At 38.0% G+C, this 20059-nt stretch overlaps 1 protein-coding gene across 4 annotated transcripts in view; it reads right to left on the bottom strand.

Annotated features, from left to right (window-relative positions):
• C1GALT1 (core 1 synthase, glycoprotein-N-acetylgalactosamine 3-beta-galactosyltransferase 1) overlaps positions 1-20059 on the bottom strand; it is a 44370-nt gene that overhangs the window by 20753 nt on the left and 3558 nt on the right. For 2 of the 4 annotated variants that reach the window (XM_061413523.1, XM_061413524.1), the window contains one exon: positions 19883-19961. The exons of the other annotated variants lie outside the window; for them this stretch is intronic. In XM_061413523.1, coding sequence (XP_061269507.1) covers positions 19883-19886 — 4 coding nt within the window. In that variant the 5' untranslated portion in view covers positions 19887-19961. Of the gene's footprint in view, positions 1-19882; positions 19962-20059 lie in introns of those variants that run through there. 4 annotated transcript variants of the gene reach the window in all.

Below are 20059 nucleotides of genomic sequence, written 5' to 3'. Positions count from 1 at the left end.
CAAACTGGAAGAAAATACTTACAAATCACATAACTAACAAAGAACTAGCATTTAAAATATATTAAAAAAATCCTAAAACAGCAAATAAATAAATAAATAAAAAAACAATCTAGTCAGAAAATAGGCAAAGGACATGAACAGACAGTTCACTGAAGAGGATGTACAGATGACAAGCACATGAGAAAATGTTCAACTTCATTTAGCAGGAGGAAAAATGCAAATTAAAACCACAATGAGATATCTCTACTTACCCACAAGGATGCCTAAAATAAAAAGCAGTGATACCATCAAACGTTGGTGATGTGGAAAAGCTAGATCACTATATACTGCTGATGAGAATGTAAAATGATGTCCAGTCACTATAGATCAAAGGTAACTATGCAGAGAAAAATATTCTGACCCATAAAACAAACCCAGCCTCTTCTTAAGGTGAACTATTAATCCTGACAGAATGGAAAGCAACAACAAATTTGAACGACATGCCTTCAATCTGGTAAGGCCCCTCTACTGCCTAGAGTCTTAAAAAAAAAAAAAATTAAAAAGTCAGAGACAAAGTTCCTAGTTGCAGCTGTCCAAGGTCCCAGTCCCCCAATTTACCTCTCTCAGGTAACTAAATGACTAGAAACAGAAGCTGTCAGCGAGCAGCAGCACAGATCTCTAGCTCAAAATTTAAAGGAAAGATCCAAATGGTGCAATAAAACAATTATCTATACGTAAAAGGTAATAAAGGGCTTCCCAAGTGGCGCAGTAGTAAAGAATCTGCCTGCCAATGCAGGAGATACAGGAGATGCAGGTTCAATTCCTGGGTCAGGAAGATCCCCTGGAGTAGGAAATGGTAACCCACTCCACTATTCTTGCCTGGAGAAACGCAAGGACAGAGGAGCCTGGCGGGCTACAGTCCACGGGGTCACAGACAGTCAGATGCAACTGAGCACACACACACACAAGGTAAAGAGAGATTTTCATCTACATAATTTTTAAGCAAAGCTACCTGGAATTGATTCTATTTAAAAATGAAAAAGCAGAAATAAAAGGAACCTACATAAAACCTTGTAGTGGGAAAAAATTTATAAACATAGGATGCCAAAGACAAGGGAAAAGCACAGACCTGAATGCTTACTCTACAAAAAAGAAAATCTTAAGCTAACTAGGACTATTTTGTAGTTTTTTAGAGACTGAAGGGATTGAAGCAATTATGGAGAAACTGAGAGCTATAAAAGATGGGAAAGGAAGAGCCAACAGAGAACTTATTTCTCAAAAGAGAATATAACAAATGAAACCGAAAACAAAGTCAAAGGTATAAAGGAAAATGCACTGAAATGAAGGCCATGCATCAAAATATTTAAAGGTCTCACATACAACCAAGAAAAATGTAATATAAATAGATGGGGCAGTGTTGAGAGATTCTGAACTTCACTTACAGCAAAACAAAACAAAACAAAACTCTAAGTATCCAGGACAAACCAAGCATGTTAAATGGAAAAAAACAGGCATAAATACAAGGAAAAAATTATTAGGCAGCTTTCTCCTGTGTATCCTTGTATGTCAAAGAAATGGTGCAAAACTCCCAAATTTTTGAGGGGAAAAACATGCCCATAGACTTAAATATTCAGCAAATTGTCATTCAAAAATCCATGTAACAGGAAGACATTCTCAAATATGCAAAGGACTTAGTATCCACACATCCTTGGTACATTATCTACTTAAAGATATAATCCAGGGGGAGGAAGAAGATGGCAGAGGAGTAGGTGGATGTGGAATACATCTTTCTCCATGGATACATCAGGAATAAACCTTCAGACACAGAAGAGCATGCAGAACACCAGCTGAGAATGGACAGGAGTACCTGACCAGCAGAAAAGAATATATAGACCCGTGCAAAACTCAGTAGGACGAAGGAACCAGTGGGAAAACAGAAGTGTGAGTAGGACTGGACCTGCCCTCAGGGGTGGGGGAACTGAAGCAGGGGTCCGATCCCCACACTGGGGCAACTTGCTGAGTCAGAGGAGAAACATGTAAGGCTGAGAGGGAAACAGCTGATCTGTGGCAGCCTTAATGGAATGAGAATCAGACAGTCCTTGCTGCTGCCATACATACCCTGGAATCAGACAGTCCTTGCCACAGCCATACATACCCTAGATGCTGCAGTGGCTGGGAGATGGAGTTTAGGGATTGTGGAGCAATCCCAGGAGGAGGGCTGCTGTTGACTGCGGAGAGTGGGATGTGAGGGAGGAGACTATGGTGGGAAATGCCTGTGAAGGAAAGCTGGGCAGCCATGGAAGCAAGGCGATCCTGCTGAGTCATGCACAGGGGGTGGAGCCATCACCATAGCCTCTATCCCCCCACACCAACACTGGCAGCTGAACAATAGAGAAACTGGCCCATCAAATGCCTGATACACTGATTTACACTGTAGGACCCCAGGCGGGGGCCCCTCTATGTGCCTGATGCACTGAACAACAGAAAAGGACCCCAGGCAAGGGAGCCCTCTGAGTGCCTGAATGGGTGGAGCTATGGAGAAAAACTGGCCAAAGAGGCCTTCTGATGGCCAGCTACAAGAGGCTTGAAAAAAGACTCTAATGGGGCCATAACTCCTGTGACAGAGGCAGTCATGTCCCTGCACACTTGGCGCCACCAGGGCCCGCGCAAGCCAAGCAGCTGCGCCACCTTCACACTCAACACTCACTGGGGCAGAGCTGCCACAGGCAAAAACGTCTGGTGCCTATGCTCACAGGTTTGCTTCGGTAGTGTCTGATTCGTTGTAACCCTGTGGACTGTGGCCTGCCAGGCTTCTCTGTCAGAGAGGGGTTCTCCAGGCAAGAATACTGGAGCGTATTGGCCAATACTGGTTGCCGCACCCTTCTAGAGCACTATATATGTCCTGCTGCCCTAGCTGCCAACTTCCCTGAGTACCTGGTGCTGCCAGAACTCCTACAACCCCAGCAGCTGCGCCACCTCCACACCTGGCCCTCAGAGAGGCAAACCCAAGTCCTCCAGGGCAGCCTCAGGAGCAAACGCCAATGGACGACCCACGTGCAGAGGTGGAAATAAAACCACAATTGAAATCCAGGGGCAGTGTGGCTAAGGAAGAAGACCCAAAACCCTACCACCAGCTGTACAAGCTGCAGATTAAATCCACACGATCACTAGGCAGACTCTGTGTCTGTGGAATATATAAAAGGTCACTGAGAGCTCCCACAAAAGAAAAAGCACTAGTTCTGATAGCTGTGGACACTGGAGGCAAGAACACAGAGTAGGAGCAGATTAGAATCTGAGCTGCACCCACAGCAGGTCCAGAGCTCAGCACAGTGTTGGAGGGCATCCTAGGGAGGTGAGGTGGACTGGGACTCCCAGAGAGGGAAAGGACTCTGACAGCAGTGACTCAGGAAAAACATTTATTATTTTTATGTTTTGACTTGTTCTGTAGATTCTTTTGGATTTTTCCTTCTCCCTGCTGCCGCCCCCCTCCCCCCCCGCCAGTTGTAGTTGTCAATTTTATTGGCACTACGAAATCTAACCAAGTTTTTTCCTTTTTTTCTCAGTCACATTTTTTATTGGTATTATAAACCTCTGCCTCTTTATCAGGCTTTTGCAGTTCTGGGGAATTTTTTCCCCCCCTTTTTAATTTTAATTTTTTTAAACGATTATTATTTTTCTACATTTATTCCTTTGTTTGCTTTTCCTACTGTTCTTTTCCCCTTGCAGTTAATTTTTTAATATAGGTAAATTGTCTTTATCTACTTCTATTTAATTTGCATATCTATTCTTTCTTTCTTTTCTTTCCTTTCCTCTCAACATATTTGTTAGTTTTGTTTTCATTGCTTTATTCCTCACTTGGCACCTTGCTTTAGTTTTGTTTTTCAGTTTGTGTTTTAGTTAGTTTTGTTCTTAACTGGTAAATATAATTTTTTTAACTTCGTTTGTTAACCGGGTCAATCTATTATACTTTATTTTTGTTGAACTGTTTTGACTTTGCTCATGGGCGTTTATGTATATGTGCATATTCCATTATTTTAGATATTATTTGCCTGATTTTGTAACTGCCATTTGTCTGGGGTTCATCTTTGGTTTCTTGTTTTTGGATATTTGTTTGCCCGCAATGTGGAAGACCTGGGTTCGATCCCTGGGTTGGGAAGATCCCCTGGAGAAGGAAATGGCAACCCACTCCAGTACTCTTGCCTAGAAAATTCCATGGATGGAGCAGCCTGGTGGGCTACAGTCCATGGGGTCGCAAAGAGTCAGACACGACTGAGCGACTTCACTTCTTCACTTAATGCCATAACAAATCACTTGTGGAATCTTCGTTCCTGACCAGAGATCAAGCCCTGAGCCTCTGCAGTGGGAGCACTGACTCCAAGACCCTATACTACCAGAGAATTAACCCTAGGCGGGTATCAAATAGTGAGAACTCATACAAAGGAAACCACTATAATACAAGACCCAGCATCACCCAACCACCAGTAGCACCCCATGTAGGATGCCTCATCTAAACAACAAACAAAACAAAACTACAAACCCAATCATCAGCAGACAGGATTACCACCTCACTCAGCCTTTCCCATCAGAGGAAAAACAAACAAAAACGCAGCACAAATCTCACCCTGTGAGAAACTTACACAAACCACTGGATCAATTTTAGAGGGGAGAAATCAAAAAGGAAGAAAGAATTCAACCTTGAAGCCTGGGAAAAGGAGACCTCAAACACATAAGTTTAAAAAAAAAAAATGAAAAGGCAGAGAAATACTACACAAATGAAGGAACAAACTAGAAACACAGAAGTCCAAATAAATGAAGAGGAAATAGGCAAACTACCTGAAAAAGAATTCAGAATAATAACAGTAAAGATGATCAAAAACCTGGAAAGCAAAATGGATAAAATTCAGGAATCAATTTAAAAAGATCTAGAAGAATTACAGAATAAACATGCAGAGACAAACAACACAATTACTGAAATTAAAAATACTCTAGAAGGAATCAACAGCAGAATATCTGAAGCAGAAGAATCAATCAGTGAGCTGTAAGATAAAATGGTGGAAATAACTTCTGAAGAGCAGAATAAAGTAAAAAGAATGAAAAGAACTGAGGACAGTTTCAGAGACCTCTGGGACAATATGAAATGCACCAGCTTTCGAATAATAGGGGTCCCAGAAGATGAGAAGAAGAAAGGGTATGAGAAAATTTTTGAAGAGATTACAGTTGAAAATTTCCCCAACATGGAAAAGGAAATAATCAATCAAGTCCAAGAGGCACAAAGAGTCCCATACAGGACAAAGCCAAGCAGAAACACACCAAAACACACACTAATCAAATGAACAAAGGCTAAACACAAAGAAAGAATATTAAAAGCAGCAAGGGAGAAGCAACAGTAACATACAAGGGAAACCCCATATGCTTAACAGCTGATCTTTCAGCAGAAACTCTGCAGGTCAGAAGGGAATGGCAGGATATATTTAAAGTACTGAAAGGGAAAAACCTGCAACCAAGATTACTGTACCCAGCAAGGATCTCATTCAAAATTGATGGAGAAATCAAAAGCTTTTCAGACAAGCAAAATTTAAGAGAATTCAGTACCACCAAACTAGCTTTACAATGAATGTTAAATGGACTGGCATTTCTCTAATAAGCAGTGTCGAGCATCTTTTCATGTGTTTGTTAGCCATCTGTATGTCTTCTTTAGAGAAATGTCTGTTTAGGTCTTTTCCCCACTTTTTGATTGCGTTGTTTGTGTTCCTGGTATTGAGTTGTATGAGCTGCTAGTATATTTTGGAAATTAATCCTTTGTCAGTTGTTCCATTTGCTATGATTTTCTCCCATTCTGAGGGATGTCTTTTCACCTTGTATATAGTTTGCTTTGCTGTGCAAAAGCTTTTAAGTTTAATCAGGTCCCACTTGTTTACTTTTGTTTTTACATGTTACTCTAGGAGGTGGGTCATAGAGGATCTTGCTTTGACTTATGTCATCGAGTGTTCTGCCTCTGTTTTCCTCTAAGAGTGTTTCTGGTCTTGCATTTAGGTCTTTAATGCACTTTGAGTTTATCTTTGTGTATGGTGTTAGGAAGTGTTCTAATTTCCTTCTTTTACGTGTAGCTGTCCAGTTTTCCCAGCACCATTTATTGAAGAGGCTGTCTTTGCCCCAGTGTATATTCTCGCCTCCTTTGTCATGAAGATCCTTACTGTACAGTTCTTCTGTGTATTCTTGTACCTCTTCTTAACATCTGCCTCTGTCAGGTGCATACAGACCTAACATTTAATACATCCTTTACTGTGCCCATCTTTGAAATGTTCCCTTGGTATCTCTAATTGTCTTAAAGAGATCTCTAGTCTTTCCCATTCTATTGTTTTCCTCTGTTTCTTTGCATAGATCACTGAGGAAGCCCTTCTTATCTATCCTTGGTTTTCGCTGGAAATCTGCATTCAAATGGGTATATCTTTTCTTTTCTCCTTTACCTTTAGCTTCTCTTCCTTTCTCAGCTATTTGTAAGGCCTCCTCAGACAACTATTTTGCCTTTTTGCATTTCTTCTTCTTGGGGATGGTTTTGGAAACTGCTTCCTCTACAATGTCAGGAACCTCCATCCATAGTTCTTCAGGCACTCTGTCTATCAGATCTAATCCCTTGAATCTATTTGTCACTTCCACTGTATAATCATAAGGGATTTGATATAGGTCATACCTGAGTGGTCTAGTGGTTTTCCCTACTTTCTTCAATTTAAATCTGAATTTTACAGTAAGGAGGAATGGGCGAATTTAATTCAGATGACCATTATATCTACTACTGTTTGCAAGAATCCCTTAGAAGAAATGGAGTAGCCCTCATAGTCAACAAAAAAGTCCAAGATGCATTACTTGGGTGCAATCTCAAAAATGACAGAATGATCTCTGTTTGTTTCCAAGACAACCATTCAATATCACAGTAATTCAAGTCTGTGCGCCGACCAGTAATGCTGAAGAAGCTAAAGGTGAACGGTTCTATGAAGACTTACAAGACCTTCTAGAACTAACACCTCAAAAAGATGTCCTTTTCATTATAGGGGGCTGGAATGGAAAAGCAAGAAGTCTACAGATACCTGGAGTAACAGGCAAATTTGGCCTTGGAGTACAAAATGAAGCAGGGCAAAGGCTAACAGAGTTTTGCCAAGAGACTGCACTGGTCATAGCAAATACCGTCTTCCAACAACACAAGAGAAGACTCTACACATGGACATCACCAGATGGTCAATACTGAAATCAGACTGATTATATTCTTTGCAGCCAAAGACAGAGAAGCTGTATACTGTCAGCAAAAACAAAACCGGGAGCTGACTATGGCTCAGTGCATGAATTCCTTATTGCAAAATGACATGTATAGAGATTTCAGTTGTCTTTTAAGTATCTACTCTAAAACATAAATAGCCAGTTAAGAGTCACCAGATATTTTAAAGAAAACCTGTAATATGAAAGAAAAAAATTAACATAGTCAAATTTAAAGTAACTTGAAAAGGACCATGTAATGACATGAAAACTTAATCATGCCATCATATTCTTGAAATAAGAACAAGACACCACCTTAAAATTTTTCTTCCTGACAATAAAAAGTGCAAGGGACTTTCCTGGCAGTCTAGTAGTTGAGACTTTGCCTTCCAATACAGAGGGTGCAGGTTCGATCCCTGGTCAGGAAGCTAAGATCTCACATGCCTCTCAGCCAAAAAACTGAAACATAAAACAGAAGCAATACTGTAACAAACACAATAAAGACTTCAACATGGTCTGTACCAAAAAAATAAAAAAATAAGAGAAGTACTTCAAAAAATTAAGATATAAGAAAATCAAAAACCTCAATACAACAGCTATAGGAAAAAGTTAAGAAAATAACCCTAAAAGTGAGCAAAACGGCCAGGTAATAGGAAAACAAGAAAACTGATAACTAATGATTATAGATGTAGAAAAGACAGAGGATGATACCAACAACCAAACATTTCAAGGAAATTTTCAGACTGAAAAGATTCAGTAATACCCAGCACAGTGAATAAGAAAAGACCCATAAAGATACATTATAATAAAATTTCACAACAATTGAGTCAACAAAACCATTCTGTAAACTTTCATAGAAAGGGGCAAAAGGTCACATAGATCAGGAGTTCAATGGTTTTGAACTTTCAAACAGCAATGTTGAAAGCTGAACGTAATGGAGAAACTCCCTAAAAATTCAGAGAAGAAATGATTTTGAACCTACAATTTTATTCTCTGCCAAACCATCCAATAAGAATGAAGGATAAGTGAAGGTATTTTAAATACATGACAGGCTTGGTCAGGTCAAATATCCAGTGTATCACACTATCTATTTTAAAGCATTAGTAGGGAACTGATGCAGAAATGATGAAAGAGCATCACTGAAGAGATGCAGGTCTGCAACCTGGGAAACATTCAGTTGGTCATCTGTATATCTGAAATACAACATTAAAAATAAAAGCCAAATCTATAATAAAATATGATCTAGCAAATAAAAATAGGTAACACTGAATGATGATTCAATGCAAAGAATACTGTTCTAAGTGATTTAAATTCATTGATTTAATCTTTCCCTAGCATGATATAGGTTAAAAGAGTTACATAAATTCCTGATACTTTTTTGATATTTTGCCAAGTGACCTGATCTGGTATCATTAAAAACTCAAGACAACTTAAAATTTTCTATAGCGTATTCCCTCTATGTCTTCAAACTGTAGCTTAGTAGCTGAACACGTAATATAATTGAAGGAAATCATTTTAATAAAATATAAAAAAGCATTTAAACAATGCCTGTACAAACCAAATCCCTTATGATTATACAGTGGAAGTGAGAAATAGATTTAAGGGACCAGTCTGATAGACAGAGTGCCTGATAACTATGGACGGAGGTTTGCGACATTGTACAGGAGACAGGGATCAAGACCATCCCAAAGAAAAAGAAATGCAAAAAAGCAAAATGGCTGTCTGGGGAGGCCTTACAAATAGCTGTGAAAAGAAGAGAAGTGAAAAGCAAAGGAGAAAAGGAAAGATATAAGCATCTGAATGCAGAGTTCCAAAGAATAGCAAGAAGAGATAAGAAAGCCTTCCTCAGAGATCAATGCAAAGAAATAGAGGAAAACAATAGAATAGGAAAGACTAGAGATCTCTTCAAAAAAATTAGAGATACACAGGGAACATTTCATGCAAAGATGGGCTCAATAAAGGACAGAAATGGTATGGACCTAACAGAAGCAGAAGATATTAAGAAGAGGTGGCAAGAATACACAGAAGAACTGTACAAAAAAGATCTTCACGACCCAGATAGTCACGATGGTGTGATCACTCACCTAGAGCCAGATAGCCTGGAATGTGAAGTCAAGTGGAACTTAGAAAGCATCACTACGAACAAAGCCAGTGGAGGTGATGGAATTCCAGCTGAGCTATTTCAAATCCTAAAAGATGATGCTGTGAAAGTGCTGCACTCAATATGCCAGCAAATTTGGAAAACTCAGCAGTGGCCACAGGACTGGAAAAGGTCAGTTTTCATTCCAATCCCAAAGAAAGGCAATGCCAAAGAATGCTCAAACTACCACAAAATTGTACTCATCTCATATGCTAGTAAAGTAATGCTCAAAATTCTCCAAGCCAGGCTTCAGCAATATGTGAACCATGAACTTCCATATGTTCAAGCTGGTTTTAGGAAAGGCAGAGGAACCAGAGATCAAATTGCCAACATCTGCTGGATCATGGAAAAACGAAGAGAGTTTCAGAAAAACATCTATTTCTGCTTTACTGACTATGCCAAAGCCTTTGACTGTGTGGATCACAATAAACTGTGGAAAATTTCGAAAGAGATGGGAATACCAGACCACCTGATCTTCCTCTTGAGAAACTTATATGCAGGTCAGGAAGCAACCGTTAGAACTGGACATGGAACAACAACAGACTGGTTCATCATGAGAAACGCTGGGCTGGAAGAAGCACAAGCTGGAATTAAGATTGCTGGGAGAAATATCAATAACCTCAGATATGCAGATGACACCACCCTTATGTCAGAAAGTGAAGAGGAACTAAAAAGCCTCTTGATGAAAGTGAAAGAGGAGAGTGAAAAAGATGGCTTAAAGCTCAACATTCAGAAAACAAAGATCATGGCATCTGGTCCCATCACTTCATGGGAAATAGATGGGGAAACAGTGGCTGACTTTAGTTTTTGGGCTCCAAATCACTGCAGATGGTCATTGTAGCCATGAAATTAAAAGACGCTTGCTCCCTGGAAGAAAGTTCTGACCAACCTAGATAACATATTAAAAAGCAGAGACATTACTTTGCCAACAAAGGTCCGTCTAGTCAAGGCTATGGTTTTTCCAGTGGTCATGTATGGATGTGAGAGTTGGACTGTGAAGAAAGCTGAGCGCTGAAGAATTGATGCTTTTGAACTGTGGTGTTGGAGAAGACTCTTGAGAGTCCCTTGGACTGCAAGGAGATCCAACCAGTCCATCCTAAAGGAGATCAGTCCTGGGTGTTCACTGGAAGGACTGATGCTGAAGCTGAAACTCCAATACTTGGGCCACCTCATGCGAAGAGTTGACTCACTGGAAAAGACCCTGATGCTGGGAGGGATTGGAGGCAGGAGAAGAAGGGGACGACAGAGGATGAGATGGCTGGATGGCATCACTGACTCGACGGACATGAGTTTGAGTGAACTCTGAAAGTTGGTGATGGGCAGGGAGGCCTGGCGTGCTGCGATTCATGGGGTCACAAAAAGTTGGACACGACTGAGCACCTGAACTGAACTGAACTGAAACTTTTCAAATTACATAACACGGAAATACAGTTAGCATGCAAGTGAAAAAAGGCTGCAAAGTTTTATATATAATATTATTATAGTTTTGTGCTTTAAAAAAATCTATCCTAAAATAAAGCAAATATATATATATACCAAAATGTTAAAATTTTCTCATTTCTAATTTCAACTCTAATTTCTAATTTCAGTGGTGGAATTAGTGGTAACCAAGACTATTTTCTTTCCAAAATTTTTCCAAATTGAGTGAGATGAACATGAATACCGGAGTGATAGCCATTCCCTTCTCCAAGGGATCTTCCCAAACCATGGGGCAGATTCATCACCATCTGAGCCATCAGGCAAGCTCATACATTACTTGCGCAGTTCTCAAAAAATTTAGTCTCAAGATCCCTTTAAACTCTGCATCATGGAAGATCTCAAACAGCTTTTATGTGGGTTACATTTATTGATTAGATTTGTATTAAAAATTAAAATGAGAATATATATTAACTCATGAATAGTAGTGACAAATCCACTACCTGTTTTATAAGTTATATTTACAACTACCTGCTTACAACTTATTTTATGAGAAAAAAATATATTTTCTAAAAAACTTATTGAGAAGAGTAGCATTGCTTAATATTTTGCAAATCTCAGCATGTGGTTTAATACAAGACACGTGGATCTGGAACTCCATATCTCCTTCTGCATTCAATTTGCTGCAATATCATATATTATGTAGCTACTTAAAAAACCAGACTGCAAACTTATATGAGAATGACTGAAGAAAAGCAAATAATATATTGATATTAGTATAAAGAGACTGACTTTATCAACCTCCTAAAACAATATAAAGGACTTCACTTTTCCTGGATCACACTTTGAGAATTAGTTACTGCATCATTTTGAAAAAAATTATTTCTCTCCAAAAATACTGAATGGTGGCTGGTAGCTTGCTACATCATGAAATAAATAGAGACTTAAGAGTTCTGATTTCTGGGTGAATAAAACTCAAAAAGGAAGATGCTGTATTCAACTTTCCTTCTTGACTCAAAGAGTAATGTTTACAGTAAGCCTTTTTTTCTTAGTTCGATGCTCTTTTCATTGGGTTTAGATTTAATTCTCTTTGAGTTACTGGTAGTTATACTCAGGCTTGGAAATCCCAGTCTGAAGGTTAGTCAATAAGCAGAGCAGATGTGAAAAGAAATCTGTATGGCACTCTTTCCCCTTCTCTCTTTCTTCAATTTGATATAAAGCAGTATAATATAGCACTAACTTTGGGTATTACAGAAATCACTAAGGATGCAAAAAATATTTGTGAAACTCACAGAACAGCAAAAGGCATTCTCACATTTTGATCATTTAACCTAGAACTGGTGGAAACATTTTTTTAAACATAGAATTACACTTTGAGATTTACACAACATGACCGTGAGGTTTTACGAAATCTTTGGGAGGCACTACTGACTGAGTACCTTTCAATTTGTCAAATACTATCCTAGGAACTAAGGATTCAGTCACTGGTATATTTTCTCATGTTTACAGAATGTAAACTCCCAGAAGGCAAGAAATAGCTTCCTACCTCTCAGAGTTGCTGACTATGATGCTTTTCACAAGACAGTGGTACAAAAAATATCAGCTGATTTGAACTGAGAGGGCATGTCCTTATTCATGCCCCAAGTCCACAAACCTGATTATATTTCCACATCTATTTTATACTCTGTGGACACTTTTCTCCCTCCATTCCTTGACAATTTTCCTTTGGGCTCAGCTCTTTTATTGCTCTTTCCCAACAACTAATAAAGGTTTCACATAGCAGTCTTATTCTTTAAAAAATGCTTCCCAATGCCACAGGATCATGCCCATACTGCTTACTTGGTGGACAAGATCTAGCTCTAGTTTACCTAAAGCCTATATTCAGACATCCTCCAATCTGCCATGGTCTTTCATATGGATGACTTTGGGCTTTCTATTCTTTCTGCCTGGAATGCTTGCCTCAGTTATGTCTACCAGATAAATGCAGGATTATCTTTCATGGTTACCTTGGTTTCAGTACTTTTCATGACCAGTCTTACCCATTGCCCATGATCAAATTAAGTGCTCTTCCATCAAATGTTTTCTTGTTCCTTCATTCACATCTCGTGCTATATACTTACACTGCATCATAGTATATATGTGCATCTGTAGTATGTATGTGCATCCATAGTATGTATGTGCATCTCTTTCCTCTAGACTATACATTCTTCAAGAACAACAGCTATGACTCTTTTATCCCTATCTCCTCGTATCTAACACATTGCCTGGCTTATAAAATGCAAACAAATGTCTCTTCTAAGTGTGTGTATGTGGGAGGCACAGTTGAAGTTGTTGTTGTTTAGTTGCTAAGTCATGTCCAATTCTTTGTGACTCCATGGACTATAGCCTGCCAGGCTCCTCTGCCATGGGATTTTTCTAGGCAAGAATACTAGAGTGAGTTGCCATTTCCTTCTCCAGAGTATCCTCCTGACCCAGGGATTGAACCCACATCTCTGGCATTGGCAGGCATATTATTTACCACTGAGTCACCAGGGAAGACTGTGTAGTTGAAATTATCTTTTCCAAATAGGTATCTTCATCTATACTACCTAATTTACTAAATACTAGGTTGGTGCAAATGTAATTACAGTTTCAGACTGAATTTTAAATCATTATAACTAGGCTCAAACACATTATTTATTAATCAAAATAGGAACCATTACAATCAACACATTTTTGCCAACAAGAAGTAAGTTTGTTCACTCCTATGGCATAAAAATCCATGTCTTGGAATTCGAGGAACTCTTGGAACACATTTTCTGCATCCTGCTGCTTGTGGAAGCATTTTTCCTGCAAACAGTTGTCAAGATGCTTGAAGAAGTGGTAGTTGGTTGGCAAGACGTCAGGTGAATGTGGCGGTAGCCCAACTGGTTCAACTCCTGAAGTACTGGTTGTGCGACGAGCAGTTGGGTGTTGTGGAGAAGAATGCAGCACTTTTTGTTGACCCATGCCTGCTGCAGGCACTGCAAGTTTTGGTACTTCTCACTGATTTGCTGAGCATACTTCTCACATGTAATGGTTTCTCTAGGATTCAGAAATCTGTAGTGGATCAGACCAGCAGCAGACCACCAAACAGTGACCATGCCCTTTTCTTGGTGCAAGTCTGACTTTGGGAAATGCTTTGGAGCTTCTTCTCGGTTAAAATCACTAGTTGGTTGTTACTGGTTGTCATATAAAATTCATTTTTCACCACACAACACAATCTGATTGAGAAATGGTTTGCTGTTGCATAGAATAAGAGAAGACAACACTTCAAAACAACAATTTTTTTGATTTTTGGTCAGCTCATGAGACACCCACTTATTGAGCTTTTTCACCTTTCCAATTTGCTTCAAATGCAGAACCATAGAATAGCTGACATTGAGTTCTTCAGCAGCTTCTCGTGTAGTTGTAAGATCAGCTTCGATGATGCTCTCAGTTGGTCACTGTCAACTTCTGATGGCAAGTCACTATGCTCGTCATCTTCAAGGTTCTCGTCTCCTTTGCAAAACCTCTTGAACCACCACTGCACTGTACGTTTGTTAGCAGTTCCCAGCCCAAATGTGTTGATGCTGTGAGCAGTCTCTGCTGCTTTACGACCCATTTTGAACTCAAATAAGAAAATCGTTCAAATTTGCATTTTGTTTAACATTTCTATAGTCCAAAATAAATATAAAATAAACAGTAAGTAATAAGTCATCAGCAAAAAAACATAAAGTGAGAAACGCACATTTCTCTGAATAAATAACCACATTTATTCAGGATGTATTCCAATATCAAATGGCAAATTTTAACAATGCAAAAATTGCAATTACTTTTGCACCAATCTAATAAATCATATAGTCCCATCACTTGACACTTTTATACACTTATATAATCCAAAGTTTATGAACTAGACATATAGCATGAACTATATATTATTTTCTTTGATGTGTATTCAGCTTGTACAAATTATAATAGAAGTACATATTATCTGAGAGATAGACTAAAATATTTTCTATTAGTAATTTATTAAAACTACAGAAATAGAAAATATTAACAAATAGCCTTCACTTTTATTTTAAAAACTATTCCAATTTCAGATTCAGAAGATCAAAAGTGAAAATACCTTTTTTGTTACTTTTCAATGAGAACATTAATATTTTTTGCATCTTCAGCAGAAATTAAAGAAGACACAAACAGAAAGACATCCCGTGTTCATGGACTGGAAGATTTAATATTGTTAAGCTATCAATACTATTTAAAGTGATCTATAAGTTCAATGCAATTTGTATCAAAATCCAATGTTGCTTTTTTAAGAAACAGAATTACCCATCATAGAATTTATATGGGATGTCAAAGTACCTCACAGAGCCAAAACAATCTTGAAGAATAAAACTGGAAGACACATAGTTTCTAATTTCAAAACGTACCAAAAAGCTACAGTGATCAAAACAGGGTGACACTGACACACAGCCCAGTGGAACAAAACAGAGAGCCCAGAAATAAACCCTCACATTCATGGTCAAAAGATTTTTGACAAGAGGACCAAGTCTATTCACTGGACAAAGGACAGTCTGTTAAACAAAAGGTACTGAGAAAACTGTATATCCACACACTGAAGAATGAAGTGGGACCCCTACTTTACACCATATACAAAAATTAACTCAAAATGGATCAAAGACCTAAACTAAGCCCTAAATGTATAAAACTCTTAGAAGGAAACATAAGACAAAAGCTTCACAACACTGGAGTTGGCAATTATTTTTTGGATATGACATCAAAAGTGCATGCAACAAAAGAAAAGGCAGTCAAACTTGGCTTTATAAAAACTTAAAACATTTGTGCATCAAAAGGTATTATCTATAGAGTAAGAAGGGAATCCAAAGAGTGGGAGAATATATTTGCAAATGTATCTGGTAAGGGATTAATATCCAGAATATATACAGGACTCCTAAAACTTAACAATGACAACAAAAACACAATTCAAAAATGGGCAAAGGTCTTGAATAGATAACTTCTCCAAAGAAGATACACAAATGCCAATAGGCATGAACACGTTGAGCAGGAAATAAAATGCTCAACATCACTTACCATTAGGGAAATGCTAACCAAAACCACAATGAGATACGGCTTCACATCCACTAACGATAGCGACTATCAAAAGGAAAAGGAAAATAACAAGTGTTGGTGAGGATGTGGAGAAATGAAAATGTTTGTGTGCTACTAGTGGGAATGTGGAGAAGGAAATGGCAACCCACTCCAGTGTTCTTGCCTGGAGAATCCCAGGGACGGCAGAGCCTGATGGGCTGCCGTCGATGGGGTGCACAGAGTCGGACATGACTGCTACGATTTAGCAGCAGCAGCAATGGGAATGCAGAATAGTATATCAACTGCAGGAAAGAGCATGTGGAAAAAATTAAAATAGAATTACCACATGATCCAACAATTCCATTTCTGGGTATATGCTCAAAAGAATTCAAAGCAGGGTCTCAAAAAGATATCTGTATACCCATTTTTATAGCAGCACTGTCATAATAGCTAATACGTGGAAGCAACCCAAATGATTGAATGGATATGCAAAATATGTTATATATATGTGACAGAATATTATTCAGCCTTTTAAAGTAAGGAAATTTTGACATATGCTACAACATGGATGAGCCTTTAGCATATTATGCTAAATGAAAGAAGCCAGTCACAAAAAGACAAATACTATGTAATAATCTCACTTATATGAGAAACTTAGCTAAAATCATAGACAGAAAGTAGAATGGTGATTTCCAGGGAACGGTAGGAGAGGAGAAAGCGGAGCTACTATTTAATGGGTATGAATTTTCAGTTTTATAAGATGAGAACTCTGGAAGATGGTGGTCATGGTTGGCACAAGTTAAATGTACTTAACATCACTGAATTGTACACTTAAAAATGGTTAAGATGGTAAATTATATATATATATAATACTGTCCCAACTAAAATATAAGATATTTAAAAGTTAAATAATGTAACTGAAAAGTCTGGAAAAATAAACGTGTGAGTAAGGACTTCCCTAGTGATCCAGTGGTTAAGACTTTGCTTCCCAATGCAGAGAGTGTAGGTTCAATCCCTGGTTGGGGAGCTAAGATCCCATATGCCTGGTGGCCAAAACCCCAAAAGCCATACAGCAGAAGCAATACTGCAACAATTTCAATAAAGACTTTACAAATGGTCCACATAAAAAATGGCGTATACCTGGGAAAGGGGTGTGAGGGTGGACTAAATCTAGGCAGATCTACTTAAGACACAAGATTTTTAAAAATTAAATAATGTGGTAAAAATTATTTTATATGTTATTTGGAAAAATAATCATGTGAGTATAACATGTGGTAGAGTAATTAAAACAATTTGATATTCTGGCTGAACAGGCACATCAGTATACCTGTGGATTGGAAAAAATGTTTTTAATGCTTCTATTAATTCATACTAAAGACATACTGCTGTGAAACCTTTTTTCTCTACAGACTGTCAGAATTATTTGAAAGTGTATCAGTGAGACTGGAACACCCCACTCTTGCATGGATGATGAATCATTAATCAGAAGCAGCCTCAATTTCCAACCCGGAGCTTCAGATAAGGGTTTCCCAGATACAACATTCCACACATTCATCTTAACTTTGTAGTCTCCAAGGAAACGGGACTCTTAAGTCTGTTTCTCAGCCCAAGCCTGATGTTAATTAACCCGGTACACAGTCTTGCTGTGCTTTAAACTTATCAAATATTGCTTCATTTAAATTTTGTCTAAACTCTACCCCTCCCCAGAATCCTATAATAACACTATCCCTTCTGGCAGTTCCTCTGGTGTGTGATCTCCTTCTCAGCAGCAAGTTAATTAACCTCACTTTGTTAGCCTAAAGATATATATCCCTGGTGGTCCTTATCAGACTGAAATAGAGTTCGTTAAAAAAAAAAAAAAAAAAAAACAACAACAAAAAGCAAGTACATATGGAAATTTAATGCATAGTACACATAGCATTTCAAATCAAGAAAAAGATGGCTTATTCAAGAAAGGATATTGAAATAATAATCTTTTGGGGAAAAGATAAAAAAGCAACCATCTGGATCTCCACCTATTTCTTTCAAATTCTGTTTCTAAGATTTCAATACTTAAAAAAAATGAAATTCAAACAGAACAAGAAGAAAACATCTTTTTTACATTTTTATATCATGAACCGAGATTTTTTTCAAATCCCAAAAGGTAAAAATATAGTAAAAGTGTATGAGGTTATTCATTTAATTAACTGGCAGTGAAACTGCTAGTTCAAATGTACGTTTTGTATAAAATGTTTAAAAAAATCTGTACAGCAAAAAATAACAAAAACCATCATGAAAAAGATAATTGACTTAATGTAACAACAGTTAAAAAAAAGTAAAGGATTTGAATGAAAAAAAAATACAATGGTCAAGGATGTTCACATTTCACTCATATTACAGAAATGTAAACCTCAAATGAAGAGATACTATTCTTAACCTATCAGAATGGCAAAAAATGTTAAGCTTAGTAACAGCCAGTATTGACACAGACATGAGAGAAAACTGACGCTCCTCTGATGTTCCTCAGAATACACATACTTACTGTCTTTTTAGAAGAGCAGTTTGACAGTATCTGTAAACTTTTTCAAGTGTGCCTTGACACATCATTTCATGATCAGAAATTTTTCTTATGGATACAAACACAGAACTGTGCAAAGATATTCATGGCAGCCATAGCCACAGATGTTTGTTGATGAGGAGCTAGTTTAAAAAAAAATATATGGTACATCTCTACCAGAGAATACGCTGTAGATGTTAAGAACAATGATTGATTTGCACTAATTAGGAAAATCTTGGCACATTTGGCAACTACAATTTTTTGTTAGTAAAGTATTGCTAATATACAGGAAACAAACAAACCCAAACTGAAAACATAGATTAAACATACATATACACACATGTACATATATACATACACACACATACACACAGAAAAGAGTATATTTTCATTCCTATCTCTACCCCAGGTTCTCATCAAAGGTAACTATAGTTGACCCTTGAACAACATGGATTTGAACTGGCTGGGTTCACTTTTATGCAGATATTTTTGAATAAAAATACTTGAAAACTTCTTTGGAGATTAGTGACAATTTGAAAAATTTGCAAATGAACTGTGTAGGCTATAAATATTGAAAAACATTAATACAAAGTTATGTAACGAATACATAAAATATAAATACTAGTCTACCCTTAAGGTGAGTGATGCTTAATATAAAATTAATAATATATTAGCTTTCCTACTGTTTCATAACTTTGCTTTCAAAGAATTGCATTACCATATAGGTACAGTATGCACCCCCCCAATTTCTCCCCTGCTTATAATTTATGTTTCAGTAATTCTGAACTATTTACAGTTCAATAAACACTCAATGCATTGAGCTCCTCTATTCCCACTGTCTTTTCCATCTATACAACACACCCTTCCTCTGCTATCCATGCCCCAACCTCTGTAAATCCCATTAAGCCAATGTTGCTTAACCTGACATAACTGACATTCTGAGCTGGGTAACTCTCTGTTGTGGGGGGTGCCCTGTTCACTGTAAGATGTTCAACAGCATCCTAGGCCCATACTCACTAGACATCAGTAGCACTCCCCCTAGTTGTCATTCAAATGTCTTCACATAGTGCCAAATGAATGTATAAAATATATCTAGATTATATACTAGTCTATTCTTACACAGACAACTAGGTTCAACCTGGCATCCTACTCCCGCACTTTTCTCTTGCTTTCCTAGTATTTGGTTTTTGCAGGTTAAAAAGGAACAAATAGAAATTTCAAAAACTGAACCTATTACTATCTGCTCCTTGCTGTGTTCTAACTTTGGACTCTCTGCTGTTCCTCAAATACCTGAGTGTCCTTATACTTGCTGTTCTCTGTTGGGAACACAACTCACCCAGATACTCACATGGCTTACTCCCCAACTCCTTCCGGCCTTTACTCCTGGTGGGGGGGTGGGGGGCATGTCTTCCTGAGCCACCCTACTTTTACTGACAGCACCTATTAACATCTAATATATTACATATTTTACTTACTCATCTTGATTATTGTCTCTTTTCTCCATCTTGATCAGTGGTTCTCAAACCTGAGTCTACACCAGAATCACCTGAAAAGCTTGTTAAAAGAATTTCTGAATCAACAAGTCTGCGGAAGAGAGCCTAAAAATTTGCATTTCTGACAAGTTCCCAGGTGATGCAGAGGTTCCAAGGACC

Source organism: Bos javanicus, chromosome 4 (genome assembly GCF_032452875.1).
Source record: "Bos javanicus breed banteng chromosome 4, ARS-OSU_banteng_1.0, whole genome shotgun sequence".
In the NCBI taxonomy this organism is placed as follows: domain Eukaryota; kingdom Metazoa; phylum Chordata; class Mammalia; order Artiodactyla; family Bovidae; genus Bos; species Bos javanicus.
The sequence above is the reverse complement of the archived record's forward strand: the minus strand, read 5'-3'. Positions and strand labels throughout refer to the sequence as shown.